This window comes from Pelophylax lessonae (assembly GCF_965119305.1).
Source record: "Pelophylax lessonae genome assembly, chromosome: 1".
Taxonomy (NCBI): domain Eukaryota; kingdom Metazoa; phylum Chordata; class Amphibia; order Anura; family Ranidae; genus Pelophylax; species Pelophylax lessonae.
Window position 1 is genome coordinate 188,571,714 of NC_138768.1, and position 24,654 is coordinate 188,596,367.

The following is a 24,654-nucleotide window of genomic DNA, read 5'->3' on the forward strand; positions in this document are numbered from 1 at the left end:
ACCTGTAAATCCTGAGTATGAAAGCCATAGGCTTGTATAAGAGACTCTAAGAACTGATGCTGATGAACATTACCTCCGAAATGTCTTTTAAACCGTATAAAGTAATTAGTCCCAAAAGATGTCAAAAAATAATTTGTACAGTATCTCACAAAAGGACAACACTGAAGAAATGACACTTTGCTACAATGTAAAGTAGTGAGTGTACAGCTTGTATAACAGTGTAAATTTGCTGTCCCCTCAAAATAACCCAACACACCGCCATTAATGTCCAAACCACTGGCAACAAAAGAAAGTAAGTACACCCCTATGTGAAAATGTCCAGATTGGGCCCAATTAGCCATGTTCCCTCCCCGGTGTCATGTGACTCGTTAGCGTTACAAGGTCTCAGGTGTGAATGGGGAGCAGGTGTGTTACATTTGGGGATATTGTTCTCACTCTCTCATACTTGTCATTTATATCAGTATGACACCTCATGGCAAAGAGCTCTCTGAGGATCTGAAAAAAGAATTGTTTCTCTACATAAAGATGACCTAGGCTATAGGAAGTTTGTCAAGACCTTGAAACTGAGCTGCAGCACGGTAGCCAAGACCATACAGCGGCTTAACAGGACAGGTTCCACTCAGAACAGGCCTCACCATGGTCGACCAAAGAAGTTGGGTGCACATGCTCAGCGTCATATCCAGAGGTTGTCTTTGGGAAATAGACGTACGAGTGCTGCCAGCATTACTGTAGAGGTTGAAGAGCTGGAGGGGTCAGTCTGTCAGTGCTTAGACCATACGCCGCACACTGCATCAAATTGGTCTGCATGGCTGTCCCAAAAGGAAGCCTTGTCTAAAGATGATGCACAAGAAAGCCCGCAGTTTGCTGAAGACAAGCAGACTAAGGACATAGATTACTGGAACCATGTCCTGTGGTCTGATTTGACCAAAATAAACTTATTTGGTTCAGATGGTGTCAAGCGTGTGTGGTGGCAACCAGGTGAGGAGTACTAAGACAAGTGTGTCTTGCCTACAATCAAGCAAGGTGATGGGAGTGTTATGTCTGGGGCTGCATGAGTGCTGCCAGCACTGGGGAGCTACAGTTCAATAAGGGAATAATGAATGCCAACATGTACTGTGACATACTGAAGCAGAGCATGAGCCCTTCTCTTCGGAGACTGGGCCACAGGGCAGTATTCAAACATGATAACCCCAAACACACCTCCAAGAAGACAACTGCCTTGCTAAAGAAGCTAAGGGTTAAGGGGTTGGACTGGCCAAGCATGTCGCCAGACCTAAACCCTATTGAGCATCTGTGGGGCATCCTCAAACAGAAGGTGGAGAAGTGCAAGGACTCTAACCTCCAACAGCTCCGTGATGTGGTCATAGAGGAGTGAAGGAGGACTCCAGTGGCAACCTGTTAAGCTCTGGTGAACTCCATGCCAAAGGGTGTTAAGGCAGTGCTGGAAAAAAATGGTGGCCACACAAAATATTGACACTTTGGGCCCAAATTGGACATTTCCACTTAGGGGTGTACTCACTTTTGTTGCCAGTGGTTTAGACATCAATTGCTGTGTGTTGAGTTATTTTGAGGGGACAGCAAATTTACACTGTTCTACAAGCTGTGCACTCACTACTTCACATTGTAGCAAAGTTTTATTTCTTCAGTGTTGTCACATGAAAAGGTATTATTAAATATTTACAAAAATGTGAGAGGTGTACTCACTTTTGTGAGATATTGTATATGTTGATGTCAAGTGGTAAAAGGCAACTTTAAGAGGCACTCAGCTATTGCTTTATCTTTGGATCTCCTTAGTTCAGGCACAGAAATGTAACCTCTTTCTTATGAGAGTCATTACACCAATGTCAATGTACATGTTTAAAATCATAGACCTCTTCAACTATAAAGGAAGAGGAGGCAAGATAGAAGGGCTGCCCTGTGTTGCTAAACTGAAGGGTTTCAATTAACTTTTTTTTAATTAAAGGACACATGTACAGAGAGAAAGATGCTGACTTCCATTGGTGACCTCTAAAAATATTAAGAAGAAGAATAAAGTCTGCCATGGACAGATCAAAATTTTTCCGGTTCAGCAGGAACTGGAGGAATTTGAATCCATGTATGGGCAGGCTGGATGCACTGAAGCTGACCCATCAATCGACTTCAGTACAACCAGCCTGTTGGGCTACAGAAAATTGCATAATGTACGGCCTGCCTTATAGATACCTGGTTATCTCTGGCTTCAATATAGATTGCAGATAAAGTTAATTGGAAATCATAATACCTGTACTGCATACTTGTTCCTGGCCTGTATGTCAAAGAATTATAGCTGTTGGATCAGTATAACCATAAAACCAGCATTTTCAAAATTTGGATTCAAAACGGTGGCCTCCATATCCTCAGTACAGGTTTCCTTTAAAAATTAACTCCATTTCAGTTTTATGTAGCTGAAATGTTGATTTAAGCAAATGCAGGCTTCTAATACACTCAGCTGAATGCCAGCTACACCCAAGTGGGGCTAACCATACAAAAGCCAATAATGAAGCAATGTTTTTCCTTTTATGTTTAATTGGGGAGTCCAACAGTGAAAAATTACATCTTCATTGTGGACTTGTTAGGGGTAACAGAGGTATACAAATTATGCAAATGAATACCCACTCAAACCCTGACTCAACAGATATACCAGTTTTACATGGAGCTCGCTGAAATATATTTACAACACACATTTTAATTTCATGATTAATAAAACAATACTACAAAGTAGAAGAAATAGATCTCAAATCCATAGCAACACAAGGTGTTATTTTTATGTGTTTTATCACCAATCCTCCTGGAAGAAACTAAATAACATACTTTGTGTTAAAAGGCTGTCTGCTGGGAATGGGCTCACTTCATAAGCAGGGAAATACATATGAATACAAAATGTACGATATAAAAGAGCAGTTTGCCTGTTAAAATTAACTTTAATTGAATAGGTTATTGAGAATGAGCCTGGATTTGTGCATTTTTAATTTTACCTCTATAATTTCATAAGCATGTGGTATGTGTCTGTTAATTTTCCCTGTCTCTATCATTTTAATACATGTAATTGAATTTGCGATTATTAATATCACAATTACAGCTTAACACTGGCAAGAAAGCAGGTTTTCTTAATAGACGGGGATCTCTGTGGCTTTGGAGCTGTGAGTTTTCTCTTGCTGAACCAATTAGCTGCTGCTGTATATTCAGGCCACTTTGGTTCATTGTTTAACAGGTGGTATTTTAGAAAGTTAAACCTAGTCAACACGCTAGCACCTGGTATTCAAGTGCCAAGGCATTAATAACAGCATGAAGGCCACTCTGTGCAAAGCCAGGATAAGCTAGAGGAAAGCGTGCTTTTCAGTAAAGTCTATTCTGCCTGTAGATAAGGCTGGGAAGTAGGGAACTGGTCATGTACTTAAGAACCTATAGCTTTTAAGAAGGTTAGTAGAAGAGATTAGCAGTAGATACGCCAAGAGATTATCCCCTGTACAGACAAAAGAGTTTTGGAGTCCGCAACTTAAAAATACTTTCCTTACAATTAAAGTTTCAAATCCATCAAGGGATTTTGGTGTACCTTTGTTCCATCACTTTGAAACTGAAAGTTATTTGGGATTTATAAAAACAGAGAAAAGCTTCCAAATTTGCACAATATATTGAGATTAGGAACCGAAAACCTAACTTCCACAAACTGCACTTAACAAAGGCTGTAGAGACTACTTTGAAGGGTGACTTATCTCTACTGGCAAAGAAAAGAGGTTCCCTTTGCTCACACTAGACTTGTTGGAATAGAGAAGCATGTCATACTGTAGTTAGGGCTAAATTATCTCACATACAGTTAAAGCGGAGTTCCGGCCAAAGTTTTTTTTTTTTTACCTAAAAATACCCCTAGAATAGTCAGGGCTAAGGTATTTAAACAAGGATATCCTCTAAACTGTCCCCGGTTTAGTGTACATGCAGCATGAATTACTTACCTTGTGAAGTTCTTGTCCAGCGCGGCCATCTGTGCTGTGGGCAGCTGAAGCCACGGTGTCCCTCTTCCTGGATGTCGGAGTCCCAGAATGCTATACCATCGTCACTTCCGGGGCAAGCGCGTCATCCCGCAGCTCATTGCGCATGCCCAGAAGTTGTTCTCCATTCATCAGCAGAGAAGGACGCGCCTGTACCAGAAGTGACGAGGGACACCGGTGCAGGCGCATTAACTCCTGGGATTGAGGACACTCATCTCCCAGGAGTCAATGCAAAGGAGGAAATGACGTCGGCGGCCGCGGCCGCATAAGGGGGAAGTTGGAGGAAATGTTTTTTAATTAAAAATAAGGTAAGGGAACCAAAAGAAAATAGCCAAATCGAATTTGGAAAGGTATATAGCTATGCATGAAGTAAAGTTTAAAATTAGGGTGGAACTCCGCTTTAAGCCAGGTACAAATGGGCCGAATGTCAGGAGACATTTGCCAGTTCCAAAAAAAAAAAAAAACAGCCGACATTCGACCCGTGTGTATGTCGGCCTGTCTGACAGAAGCCAGCCTTTTGGCCGGCTTCTGTGAGACGTGCATGCTGGAAAAACAGCAGCCGACCGGCTCCCAATCAGCGCTCTAAGCCAATGGCAGAAAACGCTAATCAGAGCGAACACAATAGCTAAGCGGGGGAGATCACTATACTGATTTACATATACAGTATAGTGCAGCGATGGCGAACCTTGGCACCCCAGTTGTTTTGGAACTACATTTCCCATGATGCTCACGCACTCTGCAGGGTAATTGAGCATCATGGGAAATGTAGTTCCAAAACATCTGGGGTGCCAAGGTTCACCAACACAGGTATAGAGGCTCCGACCAGAGCGGACAGTTTTTTTTCCGTTCAACCAGCTGGGTTGAATGGAAAAAAACAACTAGTGTATTTAGCAAGTCAGATAAATGATTGTGCTAGCACAAGTCATTGGCAGTTTATGAATTACTAGGAAGAGGAACTATAATAAAAGCACATGCATGTACGGCTGTGTAGGATACAGAGTTGTCCATTTAAACACTACAATAATAGATGATAGACCAGGGGTCTTTAAACTATGGCCCTCCAGTTGTTCAGGAACTACAGTTCCCATCATGCCTAGTCCTGTCTGTGAATATCAGAGTTTTACAATGCCTCATGGGATGTGTAGTTCCGCAACAGCTGGAGGGCCGTAGTTTGAGGATCCCTGTGATATCCTACCTTCTGAATTTCTGAAATGATAAAGAGGGAAACCTTTCTGCACACAATATTTAGGCAAAGAACATGCCATGACATGTCAAAATAACAAATGCAGTAATATAGAAGTTGGACAAAAGGTTTAGTGCAGTATAACACTTTAGGCTGTAAAATAGCACATTATGTACAGTGATGTACACCTCAGACCAAAGAAGGTCAACTGAGGCTGCATGAGGGACATAGGAATGTCATCTCAAAAGAGAAACAGTCCCCGCCAAATGAAGGACAGTTGGAGCTATGGGAGAAGTACTAAATAGAGCAGCATTGTAATAGAATTATAGACCCACAAGTCAGTATGGGCCCTATGCTCTGACCACAAGTGTCAGCCAACAAAGTATGGTTCACTAGCAATGTGGAAGCTTCTGTTGATCCTACTATCATATTTAGTGAAGAACATCTGTAGCAGATGTGTGAAAGTCCCTGACATTTGTGATAACATCATAAAACACCAGAGTCTGTGGAGCAGAACCTACAATCCTGCAACGTCGGTAGTTATGTTTATTGCTATATCCTAAGTATAACAATTCTTACCATTTTAGTCTACATGAAACTAGAACACATTCTCTCCACCATATCCATAGAACATAGCTAAGGAATGTTAAGCTTCATTTCCATGAAGGAATGGCATCTCCTTTACAAGCCTCAACCCATCATGGTTAGTTTAAAGGTGAGCTCCAGGCAAACAAACTAAAAACACAGATAAAATACATAGAAGGGATCTGTTTTACCAGCCAAAGTTTTTTGTATTTCTGTCCATCCTGTTCTTTGACTTATACAGTTCTGCCACACATCACAGCCTTGTCTGGCAGGGAAGGAGAACTGCAGTAATTAGCACGTCTTGGCATTCCTCCCCTATGACTGGACAGTGAGCAAAGCAGCATCCAACAGATAACCTCATCTATCTGCTCTCTCCTCCTGTCCAAATGCTCCTTTACACATGAGAACTACATCACAACTGCTTCTCCCTCTGCTGAGTACTACAGCACACTCCCTCTGCTGTACAGGGAGAATGAGGGACTGATAAGTCAAATTTAGGGACTTACACTGCTCGGGCTAAAAAAAAAAAATAAATAAAAAAATACATTTCATTTTTTTTTTTTTAATGAATAGAGGGATGCTCTTATTTGCATCTTTTAAATCCACCGGGGGGTTCAGCATTACCATTCATAGCAGACTCCCAGCTTATAAAATGTTGCCTCTGTAAACTGCATACTTACCAACTGTCCCGTTTTTGCTGGGACAGTCCCGGCAAATAGAAGCCTGTCCCGGGAAAATTTACATTTTCCCGGCAATGTACTTATTTACACTTTGCACATACTTAATGTACTTATTTACACCATGCACTTTATATTTACATATTCCATTTTTTGTATGGTCACACCTGAGCACATTTGACACTTTAGAATTGCAGGGAATTGTGATGAGAATTTTAAACTTTAGGCAGAAGTAGTGCAGCTGAATGGGAGAATTATTCCAACTCTTTGGCCTCAAGTTTAAAATTCCCTTTTCAATTTCCTGTAATTCTCACTTTATTGAGTAGACATTATAATCTGATGATAAGTAGGCGGAGATTAACTATGCGGAGTGGGCAGAGCTTCAGGGAAGTGGGTGTGGTAAGTAATTGATAGCTGTGCTGCAAAGTGTCCCTGGAATTTTTTTTCAAATGTTGGCAACTATGAAACTGCTAGTATCCTTATAGCCCAATTGCTACCATAATACATTTGCTTTAATGAAGCATGATCAGTACATTATTTTACTTACAGTTGCCATGCGAAATACTGATTGGCTCAGAATCTTCTGGGAATCCAGCCCCAGCGAATTGCAGTATTGTGAAATATAGCAGCAAAGCTTCTGACCTCATAGTAGTTTAACTTGAAAACTTTACCTTTCACTTCACCCTGAGAAAAAAAAAAAAAAAAAAAAAAAGTTCTCATTAAACTTTCAAAGAAAGCAAGCGAATTAGACATCACACATCAAACATAATTAATGTTAATTCTGTGAAAAATGTAGGTGGAAGACGCACAGAATTAATTACGGAATCGTGTACAGAAAATAGGGGCAAATAAATTATAAATGCACTTTTATTTTATATACAGATACAAAAAAGTACTCATTTCTTATTCTCTTTCAAATGCCAATTGCCTCGGGAAATATGTATAGCTCAAATGTTCAAAAAGCATTTGTGCATACTAAGAGTAAGACAAAGTAAAACAAAATTCTACATCATAGTTTTTAAAAAAAAAATAGAGCCTCAAATGTCATCCTTCTGACGTTGCTGACAAGTTCAGTACAATAATTTCTTTAAAATAAAATCACATTAAATATTGAGAAAAATTTGAAGAAACACAAACAATTACAATAAGCATGTAATCATACTTTCATTTAATCATTTAAAATTTTGGTCACAGAGCAGCAGATTTTAACTTCGATAAAGCCCACCCACGCTCATGTGGATGTAGTATGTGTCATATCATGGCCTCCTTTAACTGCATGTTCCCTTACTCTATAACAACAGAGGGCGATATCTTAAATTTGGAGGCATTTTTTTGTTATAAAAGACCCATTTAGGGTTTCTTAAGCAGTGTCATGCTTTATTAAAATTACCTTTTTTTTTTTTTTTTTTTTTAGATAAAATACTTGCAGCAGAGCAATTAGAAGACAAGGACAGAGTGTGGTTATCCAACAAATAGGACTTGCCAGGACCTTCACAGGAGCACTAGGAATTATTGTTTTAGGCACTGCCAATTCAAAATTACTTAAACGGTGCCCACCACAGGGCTGCCAATTAGTGCCCACCAGTGGTGCCAATCAGAGCAGCCTCATCGGCGCCCATCAGAGCAGCCTCATCAGCACCCATCAGAGCAGCCTCATCAGCACCCATCAGAGCAGCCTCATCAGCGCCCATCAGAGCAGCCTCATCAGCGCCCATCAGAGCAGCCTCATCAGCGCCCATCAGGGCAGCCTCATCAGCGCCCATCAGGGCAGCCTCATCAGCGCCCATCAAGGCAGCCTCACCAGCGCTCATTAGGGCAGCCTCACCAGCGCTCATCAGGGCAGCCTCACCAGCGCTCATCAGGGCAGCCTCACCAGCGCTCATCAGGGAAGCCTCACCAGCGCAGCCCCATCTGTAAAATGTAACAAACTATGAAAAACTTATTTTTTCCAAAATGTTAAGTCCCCGTTCACACTGGGGCGACCTGTGAGGCGACCTGGTCGCCTCACAGGTCGCCGTAGGTCGCCTTCCATAGGGAAGCTGCAGACCCGTTCTAATAGGAGCGACACAAGTCGCTCCGACTTAGAAAAAGGGTCCGGAGCTTCTTTGGGGCGACCCGGAGCGACCGTCATAGACTTCAATGTTATGAAGTCCGTGCCGCCCGCTCCGAGGTCCCGGCGCGCTGCTCGCACCGCGACCTCGGAGGTCGCCCCCCCAAGTCGGATCGCCCCTGTGTGAACGGGGCCTAGCTTTTTTTGTTTGTTTAGCAAAACATATAAAAAACCCAGTGGTGATATAATACCACCAAAAGAAAGCTCCGTTTGTGTGAAAAATTATAAAAATGTCATATGGGTACAGTGTAGCATAAACACGCAAGTGCTGAAAACTGAAAACTGGCCTGGGAAGGAAGGGGATAAAAGTATCCAGTAGGCAAGTGGTTAAGCTAAATTCCTCTCTGACTATGGGCTCTACAGCATTACGTAGGCTGACCAATTATGCTTACAACAGCAGGCATTTTTTCTGGTTGCAAATTCTTCAGAAATGTAATCCCCCAAGTAGGTGCGAGGGCAAAACCAAAAAATACATCTGAAGACTTGCTAAATCCTATCCAAAGAGGCCAATATTTTGCTAAATCCTGGTCTGAATGACATTTTGGCATCAGATAGAATTAACCTTTAAAAAACTTCTGTCAATATGCATGCATGGAGTACAATAAAGCAAAGAGAACTTCAAAGGATTAATGCTTTTATTCTCAATCAGTTGTATGCAATGCTTCCAGTCAGATTATCTCTTAGAATAAAGCCATGGATGAGCCTGCTGTGACTCACTTAGCATTTGGTGTGCAAAACAGTGTGCCGCGTGTTAATAAACCTCCGAGATGCCATTTACAGTTAATATGTCGTAAATGTGCCTGCCTGACCTTTTTCAGATTGCTCTGCATATGAGCTACCAAACAGGCAATATGGTGCATGAGCTTTATAATCATAGCGTGCATATTCCTCACTACTGCTGAAAGTGTCTGGGCAATTAACCTGATCAAACACCTAAAGACCACAAGTATAAAAAGCACACACTTCAGCTAAAATTCTAGTATTTATTGTGTTACTTTAGACAAGACATACCAGGTAGGTTTATATTGCTACAGTAGAAGAACAAGGCGTTCATCGAAAGTATTTTCATATCTCTAATTCACACCACACCAGCCTGGTCCACTGCAATGAATTAAATGCATGCATGTTGTGTAGTGCATGCTCATTGAAGGGGCTGAAAACTGTGCACGCAGCATTTTCAGGAGAGCAGGAAGATGCCTTGGGATTCACTTCAGAATGGATGACACCGCACTGCAATAACGCATGTAATGTGCAATGGCGCGTTACTGCAACATGATAGGAATTTGCCCTAAATGAGCATATAGTCCTCTTATCAGAACTATTACTGGGAACCATTGTGCTAGGTTTAGGTCTACAATTATATATTATAATAAATCAGATTACAGTTTCCACAGAACTTTCTGTTTAAATGTATCATCCTACTGCCTGTAATGCAATTAACAGAACCACAGAGCAGGCATTTATTGATGATGACTATTAGGTACCCTTTATGGGTACATTTAGGCTCTGTTCACATCTTGGCATCCAGGATGGTGGGCAGAATCACTGCGATTGTGCCCGCAATCCCAAATCTCAGCAAATCTCGGGGCGCCCATGCGATCCCCGTCAATTCCAATGTTACACCAAACGTGGCCCGATTTTGCCACAATTGTCACCCGACACCGTGCAAACAGAATCGCGGGATGCCTGTCGCCCAAAAGAAATCCCATGATTTGCTGCAATCCAGGACGCCAAGATGTGAACGGAACCTAAAGAACTCCAAATTTTACTCACTAATAGGGAACATGAGCTAGAATTAGACTGTCGTGAGACCAGTTAGGTTTACCCTACTGATGAGGTGTTGTCGCAATAGTAATCCTGCTCAGTACGAGAGGAACCGCAGGTTCAGACATTTGGTGTATGTGCTTGGCTGAGGAGCCATTGGGGCAAAGCTACCATCTGTGGGATTATGACTGAACGCCTCAAAGTCAGAATCCCCCGTAAAGGTGATGATACCACAGTGCTGAGGAGTCCTTTGCTGCGGCAGGGGCCGGCGCCTCGGGACGGAGCCCGGACGGAAGCGTTCCACCTCTTTCTTAGAGTGCATCCCATGTTTGTTGGGAACCAGTTGCTAAATCATTCATTGATGACCTGATTCTGGGTCAGGGTTTCGCGTATAGCAAAGCAGCTACCTCACTGCAATCTATTGAAAGTAATCCCTTGAGCCAAGCTTTTGTATCGATTTTTTTTTTTTTTTTTTTTAACAAGCAATAAATGTGCCTCTATCCCTTTTTTTGATTGAAATTTTAACACAAAATCATCCCTTATCCTTTCTCAAATACTATGTAATAGTCAGACATCAGAGTAATAGAGAAGGAAATTGTACATTTTAAATAAACATAGACAAGTTCAGGCACAAATGATAGAAAGGTAAGATTTGATTGTACTTATTGAGCTTACGGCATGAAGCTATGTGTTATTTTGTATTACACAGGATTATTATGGCTTTTGATGTCTTATCAGTTAATACTGTTATTGCCAAGGAAGCAGGCTTTATTAGACACATTATTTCATGGCGTGAATGGCTTCAAAAAAGGGCCGATGTAATTAAATGTGTATTTCCATAACTCTAAATCAAATATTTATTCTTATTTCAATGGTTTACTGTACACCCATTTATAAAAAAGGGGAAAGCGTGCGGGTACAATTTTATTCTGCAGTAAGTGAATTGTTTCATGCAGTTTATTTATATGCCGCATTAGCCTAAGCAGCCAATATAGTCTTTCCCTGAGGGTTTTTGCTTCCTTCAGTATGTCAACATTTAATGCTGTCAACAAGTTAAGAACACACATATTGTGGAACAGACAGACATTGAAAGCAGCACACAGAGATCTTTCACGTTCTATCACCTAAGCTTCATACATCTGCTTGTGTTATTGTTTGAGCTGCGCCTTCGAAAAAATTAATCTTACATTGGTTTTGTCATCTTGTTACCCCTTAGGGTTTTGGTATTTAATGATCACGGACAGCGACTACAAGAATTTTTTCCTAGGCCAGCCACGCATGGTATTGTCTTACCAAGGACAATAATTATTGAAATGTGAAGCATGCACAGTTTAGGGCTCTTTCCCATTTCTGTAGAGACAAGGGAATGCAATATTTTTCAATTCACTGAAAAACCTCTGCATCAAATTTACCTTTCAAATAATTAACTGCCTGCTAGAACTTGGAGTAACATATACTCTGTCCCTTACAAGAAATGCAAAATTGTTCACATGTCATGCAAAAATTCACATGAAATTCCACAATCGGAAATAGTTTTGACACAACAGGTGCCTGTAAGCATTGCAATTACAATGCACCTGAAGACACAGATTTTTTTTTTTTTTTTTTCTGACTTGGAATCTGGATACACACACAGTGACAGATTAGAGATTGGTGTCTTGTCACCAGAGATTTTCAGAAATGTTTGAAGATCCTATGCCAATTAAAAAATGTTCATATTTTAAAATATAAAATATGTTCATCACCTTTTTTGTTTTTCCTATAAAAAAAAATAAAAAAAAAAAAAAAGGTTCCATATCAGTTCCATTGCTGTCAGAAATTGCAGTGCCAAATCCCCACTTAGTGGAAATTGGGCTAGATTTATTTTTTATTCAGCCAGCGGGTTGAAAAAAATAAAAAATGAAAATGGATTGCTCTATTTAAACAAGGTGAATGGAGGAATCTCCCATCCCCCACAAATAGTGCTTTCTTTTGGTGGTATTTAATCACTGCTGGTATTTTGTTATTTTTACTAAAAAAAATAAATAAATAAAGACAGAAAATTTTTAAAAAAAATAAAGTTTTTCTTAATTTTGGTTAGTAAATTTTGTAAATAAGTAATTTTTCTCCTTCACCGATGTGCACTGATGAGACGGCACTGATGGGTACTGATAAGGTGGCACTATCATCCGCACTGATAGGTGGCACTGATGGACAGCACAGATGGGCACTGATGGACAGTGACGGGCGTCACTGATGGGCACTGAGTGGCAGCACTAAGGGCACTGATTGAGGTCATTGTGGGCACTGGCTGACCTATCTGATGGGTGACTTATGGGCACTGTTTTTACTTTACTGTAATCAGGGCACTGATGATTAGTCCCCCGATTACCTGTCCTAGACTCCCCTGTGATCAGCTCTCCTCGCCACAAACTCTGACAGTGTGAGGCGAGGAGCGCTGATAAAGGGCACTTCCTCATTTACATGTGGCCGGCTGTGATTGGACACAGCCGATCACATGGTTAAAGAGCCACGTCATTTGCTCTTTACCAAGATCGGTTCCTAGGACACGGCGTGGCTGTGATCGCCAGGCTGGGCGCGCGAGAGCAGCCATTATGGAGCGCCGTCATATGACTTCCTCCCAGAGTCATTTGACAGTGGACGGGCTGCAAGTGGTTAAAAGTGAATTTTCAGCACATATTCTAAGCTAGGGGAAAATTCCCCTGCAATGTTAACAAACCAATTTGCTTTAGTAAATCAGCCCTATGGCACACACAGACATGCAACCTAAGCAAAACCAATTTTTAAGAAAAGAAAGTAGGGTGGGAACAGGACCAGACACCTCTAGAGACTGTGTTTGGACAAGGTGTTGTAACTTATTCAGATAATCCCCCCCAAGATCAGTGAGTTGGAGTGTAATAAGTGTAATAGCGCGTGTGCATGGGTAGCTTCAGAATATTTATGGGGCCTGCAGACACTGGCACTGCTGTTCTGAAGGTTGTTTTTCATCTGAACAACTCAGATGCAGTTAGTAGTCTTCTACCTCAACAAAAGGTCACTCAAGATAAATGTGCTGCATTCAAGGTTACCCAGTTTTACAATCATTTAATGTCTACAAGTATTTTTATAAATTCAACTTGGACAAGAACATAAGAACACTTGAATTAGGGCTCCTAGATAAACAACTGCCTAAAAAGGCAGTGTCTATAACAAACAATAATTCGGCTAGGTATATTCCTACCTTAAAAAGGAGACATAGGCTCGCAGGGACTCAGGTTCAGCCAATCCAAAGACCTAAAGCCGCTGTTTGCTGATGTCACTTGGTCCAATCTCTGGGGGGGGGGGGGGGGGGGGAATCTAAACTTTAAGGTTGGGTTCCACAATGATGTCTGACTGGCAGCTGGCTCTGCCTCTCAACACACTGCTAAGAACTTGAGCCAGCCTCTCAGCCCCCTGCACAGCCCAACGCTCCATTGAGCACTGGAGTGGCCTTTAATTGCTCAGTTCTCTGTCCTAGAGGTGAGGGGCAAATGTAGCAGCGGAACAATGCTGCATCCACCTAGGTAAGGTTTGATAGTTTGTTTTTTCTAAAGCCGCACTTCTCTTTTAATGATCATGCTGTATAACAACCTTACTAAATGTCATGTTTTTGTGAAGAAACAATTTGCACAGTTCTGGTTCTTTGATTGACTGTTGTATCTAGGCGCACCAATCACGTTGACTAGTGGATGGGTCACTGGACATCAGTCATGTGACTAAGACCTTTATATTTACAAACACTTCTACCTTTGTAGTTTTATTGGCTATTGGAAAAATTATGTTAAGTAACTCTACAAATGTATTTCCTGCAGTCTCTGTATCTAATAGGACAAGCTATTTCCCTTCTGACTTCAAGAACTTTATCAATAAATGAAGAACTCTATACACTACAAGACATTGCTTGGGGAGTAAATCATTTTTGTTAGAGCACGAGAAAGAGAATTACTGCAATACAACTGATCCACTGGTATTTATATATATATATATATATATATATATATATATATATATATATATATATATATTTCAAGCAGACAGCATTGCAAATAGATTGTTTCTAAAACTACAAAGGGACTCTTCTCTATGTTTTCATAAAGCTCCACTATTTATATATGGGCATTTTGTTCACCAGATTTAATAAACCTAAATAAATCAGACTTTGCAGAGACTGTTTTCAATAAAGATTTTACAAAATATCTGTTGGATTTTATTCATGGCGATCAAGTTCCCCATGTTCAAGGCAGGCTGTAAGATCACGTACGTAATCAGAAAGCACATCAAGATCTCCAGGTTCAGTGATGGCATCAAAAATCACAAAATCACATAAAACCAGAAAATACTATTAACAGAATTAGCAGGCTTTTTAAGAGTGGTTCATGGGATTGCTTCTAAAATTCAAAACATTTAGGCAAACTATTTGGTTCGGATCACGTGACCATCATGTATTTTCAATATACAACAATATGCAATTCTCCATCCATAGCACAAATAGAAACACCCCCTTTGATTGTTTTTTTTCTCCAATTATCTAGAATGTTTTCGATTAGGATTATTTAAAAGGCAAGCCACACTTTCCCCATTCTTTGTACACAAAAGATAGCTTTTTTTTGCATCCCATGCCATACTGCTGGCACTACCACTGTTGCAGATTAGAGGGCCTGCTGAGCTCTATGGGGCCCTGAGCATATACAATGGTCATGGTAGGAGCCTAAATGCTTTTCCTGTGAGTGAAGATTAGCATATCCTCAGTGTGATCAGTAGGATCACCATAAGTCTACACATGATAAAGTCAAAGCAGGTCAAGCACATGTCAATAAAGGCCAAGGCACCAAGATCATTTTCAAAACCTGTAATGTTTTATTTGAACATACAAGAAATGTGAAAAATCCCTTCAGTTCTTAGTATACTTTCTAATTACAGAACTGGGGGCAGTAACAATTCAATGAAAGTATTGAATGACTCATGCAGCTTTTCAGTAACCTTTTCTGGTATGAATATAAATTGGTACCAGAAATAGGGAACTGGTACAATTAAAATTAAAATTGCTTTTCACTTTATTACTTTTTTCATTATCTCTAAAGCCTATGCTTGGTTATGTATAAATGCCAAACCATATAAGTTACTAAGCAATAATTGGATAAACAGAATGTGTAGTGATGATCATCAGCAAACGTATCAGCAATCTCTGAAATATAATTACACCTTCTTTAGCTAAAGAGCATACATTATATCTTATTGCTCATATTTTGTAAAGGTCTTCTCTCTGCTCTACCAAAAGAGAACCCATTGGAAACATACCATATTGTCCTGAACATGGAACCTTTAAAAAGGCATTCTTTACTTAAAATGGTCACATAGAGGTTTATTTACTACAGCTAGAGAGGGAAAAATTAGTCAATTCTGCAGAGAAACCAATCAGCTTCGAACCTTAGTTTTTTAATCAAGCTTTAGCAATAAAACCTTGAAGATGATTGGTTTCTCTGCAGAACTGTGACTAATTGTGCCCTCTCTAGCTTTAGTAAAAAAAACCCATAACCTTATCATTCAAATAAAGTATAAAAAAAAAGAAAAGAAATGATGATGCCCCTGCAACTTTGCATGTTATCGAATAGTTAAAAGTTCACCTTTTTTTTAAAAAAAAAATTAAAGAGTGTGGCTGTTCCTACTAAGTATTTCAGAGTAAAAATTCCAAGGATTCCATTTGATCTTTTAATGCTTTGCATTACATACATTTTCCACGAGCATCATGTAATTGAGGGGGTCGGTAAGGACATAAAGCATCAGAAGCTACAAGGTTCTTGATGAGAAAGTAAACTTTTTTTTTTCTGCAGTGGAACAACCTAAATGTTATGTTTCAATGTAAATCCTTCTTTGTTTACCTCAACTGGGATAACTAATTTTCTAGCTGTAGAAATTATATTTAAGAATTTACTTTTTTTCTTTGTACATTTTACACGTCTAGAGTCACTATATACTGTTGGATAGGGAGGAACCTTGAAAACTTAAGGGTGGTCAGTAGAATCTGTTCTCATAATTCAAGGTTTCATCTGCAACTAATACATATTGAGGGTGGCCACAAATAATAAATGCACACAATATAGGCAAAATAGCTTGTTAGATACACACATGAAACATAGGGGTTGATTTACTAAAACTGGAGCACTCAGAATCTGGTGCAGCTGTACATGGTAGCCAATCTGCTTTTAACTTCAGCTGGTTCAATTAAGCTTTGACCGTAAAACCTGGAAGTTAATTGGTTATTCTGCAAAACTTCACCAGATTTGCACTCTCTAGTTTTAGTAAATAACTCCCATACGGTCAAATACATTTAGACAGAATTGTTAACCATATTTGGTTTGTCCCAAAGTTCATAGGTGGCTTAGCTGTGGGTAGGGTTTCTCAATATGACCTAGCCACTAACACTGCCCCCTTTCTCCAGGACACTGAATCTTTGGACTTGATAACGGGTCACCTGAAATACCCATGGCAGCCCTCTACTTGCTCCCTCAAGAACCCACAATCTTACCCACTCACTTTGTCTTTGGAACGCTCAATTTTTCATCTTCTAAGTCTAATGGGCCATACACACTATAAGATTTTCTGAAGACTTTTTCCTTCAGATTTACCTTTTCTATGTAGTGCAAGGGCCTGCCAGATTGCATACAAATTGGTTTTGGTAAGTCTGAAGGAAAAAGTCTTCAGAAAATCTTATAGTGTGTTGAATTATACCCAATGATCTACAGACAAATGATTATACATCTCCTTTCGGCAGCCAGAACATTAATTCTGCGAAAGTGGAAATCCACTGATATTCCTAATCTTTCTGAAGTAATAACACTAGTTAACGAAAACTATAAGTTAGAAAAAGCCTTATCTTTCAACACTTTAACATACCACAAATTTCAAAAAAATTGGTTGGCATGGCCCTATTTAACACCTCATACTAGAAGCTTATAACATAGCTCATTATTAATTAACTCCTACTCATCCTTGTCTAGGAGATGAGGGGGGGGAGGTCGGCGACCTACGGCTTGGTGACATTGTTCCCCTAGGGGTTCTAAGCCGGGGTGGTCAGACACCTCTCCTCTACTCCCATCGTTAAAATATACCATGTTAAACTTTACTTGTGTTGTGTAACGCACTTTAGTACGAAGATTATAGCTACTGTTTTAATACCAGTATGTTCTTTATTGGAAAATATTCTACCTTGTTGTTGTTATTTTCTGATATCACACTTTGTTTGATGTGATTTTCTGCTTTATTTTCACCCGTTTTTTAAATTCAATAAAAATTATTGATTGAAAAAAAAAAAAAAAGAAAATCTTATAGTGTGTGTGTATGGTCCTTTAGTCTTTTATCTTCCCCTACTTAAAATTCATTTTCTGCTGTTCTTTCCTAGCATAGAGAACCCTGCTCAATTCAAGTTGTGGCAGGAACATGGCTTTTATGACATGTACGCTCTACTATTCCTAGACAGCGTTAAGACTTTTCAGCAACTTCACTAGTCACAAACTTCTAAGAGTACACTATCACTAGCTCAAATGAGGCAATACATACTAATTCTGCTTTGCAAACATTGACCCTTATATACTTTCCCCATGTAAGAGCAAATACCAACCCGATTCCCATGCACCTGGCCTCATATCCTCAATTTATGCTCCTATATTGTCTACTAACTGTAACTAGGAAATATCAGACCCACTGGGATACAGTTCCTACTTAACATCTGACAGCTTGCAGAACACATGGCAGGCTACAGCTAAAAGCTCTAGAAAACTTCAAATTATAGATAACTCATAAAAAGGTTCTCTACAGGTAGCAGTATATCCCACCTCATGTGACACACTTTGTTTCAATGTACTTTTCTACTTTTGTTTGATGTCTGTACTCGAGCATGATGCCACACATCTGGTGAACCTCTCCTATTCAGAGTAGGCTTTGCATACGGGTTCATACCGCATTCAAACATTACTTCTCTGTAAAAACCCTCACAAAGTATTGCTCAGTAAACCTATCCCCATCTTATTTCATACAACTATGCTTGTTATTTACAGAGCCACCAGGCTAATGACTACCAAAACACCCACCTTAAGTTTTCAAAGCAGTCAAAAATATGGAATTATAATTAATGAAATATTCACATATCCTTGCCCACACCCACACCAAAATTTCTCCTAATATGGTAACCCTGGATACTCCCAACCTTCAGGGTCGGAGGACTCTTTGCTAGCCATCTGATTATTTGGAGCACTGTCCCCATCCCAACCACCCTACTCCAGAATCTGGACTCCCCCTTTCCAACCTCCTTCCCCCTTTTTTCTCCCCATACACCTTCTGCTTCCCCTTCCCACCACTCACTACTTTGCTTCCTTAGGCCTCATTAACACTGGTAATGTCAAACCTGCATCAGCTATATTTTCAGCAGTGCTCAACCAACAAAACCTTTACAATGGATGCAATTTAATTTTCCCTCTATTGTCAAACCTATGTGATTCCCCGTTATGTATAGACTTATGACAATCGGCTTTATTATTATTATGTCTTCAGCGTATCCTTGAAAAATCTCAAACTTTTGAAAAAAGAAACTGTGTCTATTTAGTACAGTAGAATGAAACATAGGACAGGTTATTTCCTTGGAACTCTACATCATTGCAAAAGTCTGCGTTTGGATGCTGTTACTGGAGAAAGTGGGATAAAAATATATAAGCAGGTTGCTTCCTGGCTTCTTAACCGACACAAACAACCTTAATAAATGCAGCTCTAATGAGATGCTGCCACTTTGGACAGTGAAGACAAACAGCCCATGCTGAAATTGGAAGCGGCTCAAGGCGATCGATTCTGGTTGTAACCTTTACTGTAAACAGTCTCTGGGGATCCCAGGAGCCACCTGTTCGCTGATATTTGCATTGATATATAGCAGAAATAGAAATGAGAAAGCGGCTTCCAGTTTTTGATAAAGCATCTGTTACCCTGCACTTCTCATGTTTTCTTTTTAGAGATTCTTTTCAAACAGGAGGATGTGGAGTCGGGTGAAAATCCCAAGACGCTATAGCTCATGAACAAAAAATAACAAAACCTGCTTATTCTCCTCAATGACAAAAAGGTACCAGGTTTAAATAACAAAAATGTAAAAGACTGGTGCTAGGTTGCAAAATCCATTGTGCATGTTGACGACAAACACTGCATTTTTAAACGTGACCATTTTCACCTTAACACCTTCTGAAAGAACAATATGACACCAACGGTTTTAGAATAGGCTCTAATGAACTTCAAGAACACTTTTGAAGATAACCAAACAAAAAAAGAAAGAGGCCACTAGAAGTACCTGTAACCGAGAACTAGAGCTATTGTAGACAATCAAAAGACCAGACCCCATATTCAGTTTCTTTCCATTCATAGCCTTGTGCTCTGCATGTATATGATATGAAGAAAAAAGCGGCACGCAAAGAGATTTAACATTACAACATCTTTACTAATCACAAAATCACTGTTTCTGGGTCCATCTTTAGGCAATATGAGAAGGAGGAAGAGGAGGAGGCAAAGGGGGGAAAATTCTTAATATCCTCATTCAACAGGCTTTCAGCAACAAAAATCATTAAGGTTATCGTAAGAATGAACTAAAAAGAATCAAAAAGCTTTCCAATTTAACTAATGCATAGTACCTCAAACAAAAAGGCAGTTTACAGTCTAATTTCATTATTTATTCCAAAATTAAAAGAATATTCCTCAGTTTAGGATGGTGGTGGAGCTTAAACAATTCCTATGCTACAGGGACCAAATGGGCTTCCAAAAAAAAAAAAATGCGGGAGACATTGGTTTGTAAAAATACCTTAAGGCCTCTTGCACATGATACTCTTGTTTGATCATCTACCTTTTCAGACTTTATTTTTTTTAAATGTATTTTCGTGTATATTCATTTGTGCAATTTCACACAAAAACATATTCTCTTGGTCTGTACAATATGTAAATGGTCATTCGCACACATGAGGCATAAATTACTGACCAAAAAATCAGATCCTAATGCCTCGTACACACGCAACGATTATCGGCCGACCGATCGTCCGACTTTTGTCCAGAGTGGTGTTTTGTTGGTTGGAATGTGCCTAGACTGCACACAAATTTTCTTGGCCAACAAAAATCAACTTCAGAAGTGATGTCATGTGCTGGTTTACTTTTCGTTTGTTTTTTCTTCTCTGAGCATGCCCAGTCTTGCTCATCAGATTTTTGTCTGCCGAAATCTGTACTGACTGACGGAAAATCGGCCGTTGTGTTGATGGCCAACAAAAATTTTATAGCCTGCACACCAAATTTTTTTCGGCCGAAAAGTCGGAGTCGGTTGTCGAAAGAATCATACTAACAAGCCGAAAATGGGCCGATCAGACGTTGGCCGAAAATTCCCGGCCAATAATCGATGCGTGTGTACGAGGCATAAGTTCTCACAGACAACTTACATTTTGTAGATTTGCATAAAGCAGAAACTCATCTCTGATAATCAAATTACTTCTATAAATACATGGTTTGGGTAACACTGATGTAATGTACTTATTAAACACACAGTGTGAGAATCAGCTATTTTGTCCTTAGAAATTGAAAAATGACCAAATGAAAACCTATGGAGATCAAGAAGTATCCTCACAGCTTGGCAAAGGGGAAACACCGCAATTTCCAAAGATTAAAAAAAAAATAAATAAATAAAATTATATTATACTATACTATTATATATATATATATATATATATATATATATATATATATATATATATATATATATATATATATATAATCCTGAACAATGCTGTTACGATAAAATATGATTTATAGTACAATATTTTTAGGTTGGGTAGGGGAAGAGTTAGAACCTCTGTGGAGCTTTAATAGCCATGTGTGACTCTACTAGGAAGATTTCCCCTCACCTTTTATCTCTGACACCAGGAGAAGAAATGTAGAGAGCAGGAATCTCCAGGACAGGAAAGCAAAACAATAAAAACCTCAACCTTTCTCTACGTTCTCTCCACTGGTAAGGTTTCCCTTTGAAGCAAACACAGTACTTGCTCTTCTATAGATGCTTTTCGTCTGCTATAAAACGGCACAGTAGAAAATACAATTGGAATATTAGATTAAACTGTAAACAGAGCAAACATTAGTTTGTATGTCTGCATGACAATGACTGGAAATGCCTTTTTAATCTTGTCCTTGAGTTTTTCTACTCTTGAACTTTCATATTTTCGCGTTTATTAACTGTGGAAAAGAAAGAACAGCTCAAAGTAGACAAACAATTTTACCATTGTTAAAGCAGAACTACAATGCATCTTGAGTAACACAAACCAAGAACTCCATTTCGTTCATTTTTAATATTCAAAGGCAAACTCCCCTATCCATCCAGGTCTACATGCTTTATTTTGCAGAGAAATCACTTTGAAAGCCACCACCTAATATTTCTGGTCGTGGCCATCTTGAGTAAGGGCAGAGGGATTCATGTAGCATTTACTTTCTGTAATCCATCTGCCCTTAAGCTCAGGCATGCAGACAGGAGGGTGTGGTTAGCTGGGAAAACCCCTCCTGAAGACTCCTGGGATGTGTGACATTTCCCTAGGCCTGGAAACCAGAAAATAACTGAAGAACTATATAAAAAAAAAAAAAAGTTTAGGACACAAGTAACTATTATATACTTTCCTATCTATTTGCTAATGCTAGCAGCATAAGGATGAACTGAAATCATTGAGGATTAAGAGGGTAAAGTTCCACTTTCATTTTATTAAAAAACGTTTTCACTGTGTACAGTTGTCTTTGCACACGGGCAGCTTCCTTTGTATATTTTCTGTCAGTAAATTGATAATACTATTTAAAAGATTGGTAGCCAAAGACCAAGTCATCTAGGATGGAATCACAGAACAGCAGCTTGCAACCACAGCAATATATATTTATAATTTTTTTGCCAATCTTGACATGTGCCACATTGATTTATCTGAAGTGTACATTTTAAGCATAGATCCACCCTAATACAATTTTTCCTAAAGGTTCCTGTATCATCTGCACCTTGTATCACACCATATACATAAGAAGGGGTTTAAGCAGATTACCATATACACTATATTGTCAAAAATATTGGGATGCTTGCCCTTACACGCACATGAACTTTAATGGCACCTCAATCTTAGTCTGTAGGGTTTAATATTGAGTTGGCCCACCCTTTGCAGCTATAACAGCTTAAACTCTTCTGGGAAGATTGTCCTGAAGGTTTAGGAGTGTGTTTGGGGAAGGACCTTTCCTGTTCCATCATAACTGTTCACTAGTGCACAAACAAGGTCCATAAAGACATGGATGAGCGAGGTTTGGGTGGAAGAACTTGAACTCAACCCGATAGAACACATTTGGGATGAATTTGGGATGAATTAGAGTGCAGACTGCGAGCCAGGTCTTCTTGTCCAACACCAGTGCCTGACCTCACAATTGCGCTTCTGGAAGAATGGTCAAACATTCCCATAGACACACTCCTAAACCTTGTGGACAGCCTTCCAAGAAGAGTTGAAGCTGTTATAGCTGCAAAATATGAACGTTCAAAAGGGTGAGCCAACTTAATATTGAACCCTACGGACTAAGACTGGGATGCCATTAAGTTCATGTGCCCCAATACTTTTGACAATATAGTGTATATAAACCCTATATGTAAGGTTCAACAGCTTATTGTTGGTTTGTTATTTAGGCTGCATTCACACTTTAATAGAGGGGGGGGATGCATGTCTCACTTGAGGTGCCATTCATTGCTCGTTGCACCCAAAGGAAGCATGCAGATGTGCAGTTTGCACATAAAAAAAAAAAACACATGCAATAAAACGTGTGCATGAGGTGCATGTGCTACTTTTCCGCCATTGAAAACGGGCTTCCCATGCATGTAGGGCGACAATATGCGACATTGTGAGAATAAGGCCTCAATGATGAGTCCAGCAAGTACAAAATAAAAGCTCTGCCTTGTGTTCCATGTGTTCTAGGAAAATATATTCTTGAGTTTACCTGACAGCTGCTAAAACATGTTCCACATGAGTACACACAGGGTGCTAAACATCAACCATTGTTCCAAAAATAAGTTCTATAGCGATTATACGATGTTCCTTTTAGACTGCAGTGAAAAGTATTAAGAGGACCTCTGTGTGAACCTGCATACTATTTCATTACCACATACATAAATATATTTTATATAGGTACAGGGGTGTAAAACACATTGACACATAGCAGTATCAGGAGTTGCGACTTTCAGGACACGGAAAACTGCCTCGGTTTAACCCTTTATAGCTTAGCATGATCAGGATTGTGTTTATCCATAAAGGTTAGTTTTTAATCTATCACTCTAACTGAACTTTTACCAAGTAAAAAACAAATGGACTTCCAATTGTAGAAACACAGTAATACTTGGACCACCAAGACAAACAAACAAAAACTATACTGGAACATTCCATTGCAAACCAAAATACTGAAAAATGATAAAATCAACAGCTGAACAAACAAAGTACCTCATTCCTAATGTAGAAATAATTTAACTTTTATTAGCATACATAGGAAGTTTAAAAAAACTTTTATTACATAAAAGTCCACGTTTTTGTGGACCCAACCCGCTTGTTGATGGTCATTGATAGGGATGAGTAAATCAAACAATGTTCAGTTCACAAGAGGTTCTGCAAACCCAGCAGGAAGTCTGCGATAATCAAACATTGCAAGCTATTGTTTAAAAAAGGGTTATGGGTAACTAAGCACCTTAATGGGGCCCTGTACTAACCCCATCAGATCACTCAGGTCAGCTCTCTCAGCCATTGGCTGAGAGCACTGATCAGGGGCTGGTTGGCAGTCCTTTTTCGGCTAACTTCTATCGGACTGGCTGCAGTATACTGTACAAGGACCGAATGCCGTCCGTGTTCTTTTGAACCAGCAGATGCCCCCCGACATTTGGCTCATGTGTATGAGGCTTAAAAGAGAAGTATTTGGTTTTGTTTGCTGTATCAGTCCCCCAATGCCTCAACACTGAGAACCGAGCAATTGAACACCGCCGATCGCTCGATTCTGACTGCTCCCCGAGCTGTCAGTCAGCAGCTCTCTGCTCTGCCCCCTCCTCTCTCACTGGAGCACTGGGCTGTGGAGGGGCATGGAGCGGCTGGCTCAGGCTCTCAGCGGCTCACTAGGTGTTGATCCAGGGATCTGACGGACCCCAAGTCCATGGTCATAGTGACATGGAGCCTGGACAGACTTCTGTGCACTTCAGCCCGCTCTCTGCTGAAAACAGGTCACAGGAGTGCAAAACAAACTGCACTCCTGTGATCATTT

At 39.8% G+C, this 24,654-nt stretch overlaps 1 protein-coding gene across 4 annotated transcripts in view; it reads right to left on the reverse strand.

Annotated features, from left to right (window-relative positions):
• SEMA6A (semaphorin 6A) overlaps positions 1 to 24,654 on the reverse strand; it is a 304,176-nt gene that overhangs the window by 181,377 nt on the left and 98,145 nt on the right. For all 4 annotated transcript variants that reach the window (XM_082243679.1, XM_082243678.1, XM_082243677.1 and 1 more), the window contains exon 2: positions 6,997 to 7,133. In XM_082243679.1, coding sequence (XP_082099805.1) covers positions 6,997 to 7,096 — 100 coding nt within the window. In that variant the 5' untranslated portion in view covers positions 7,097 to 7,133. The remainder of the gene's footprint in view (positions 1 to 6,996; positions 7,134 to 24,654) is intronic.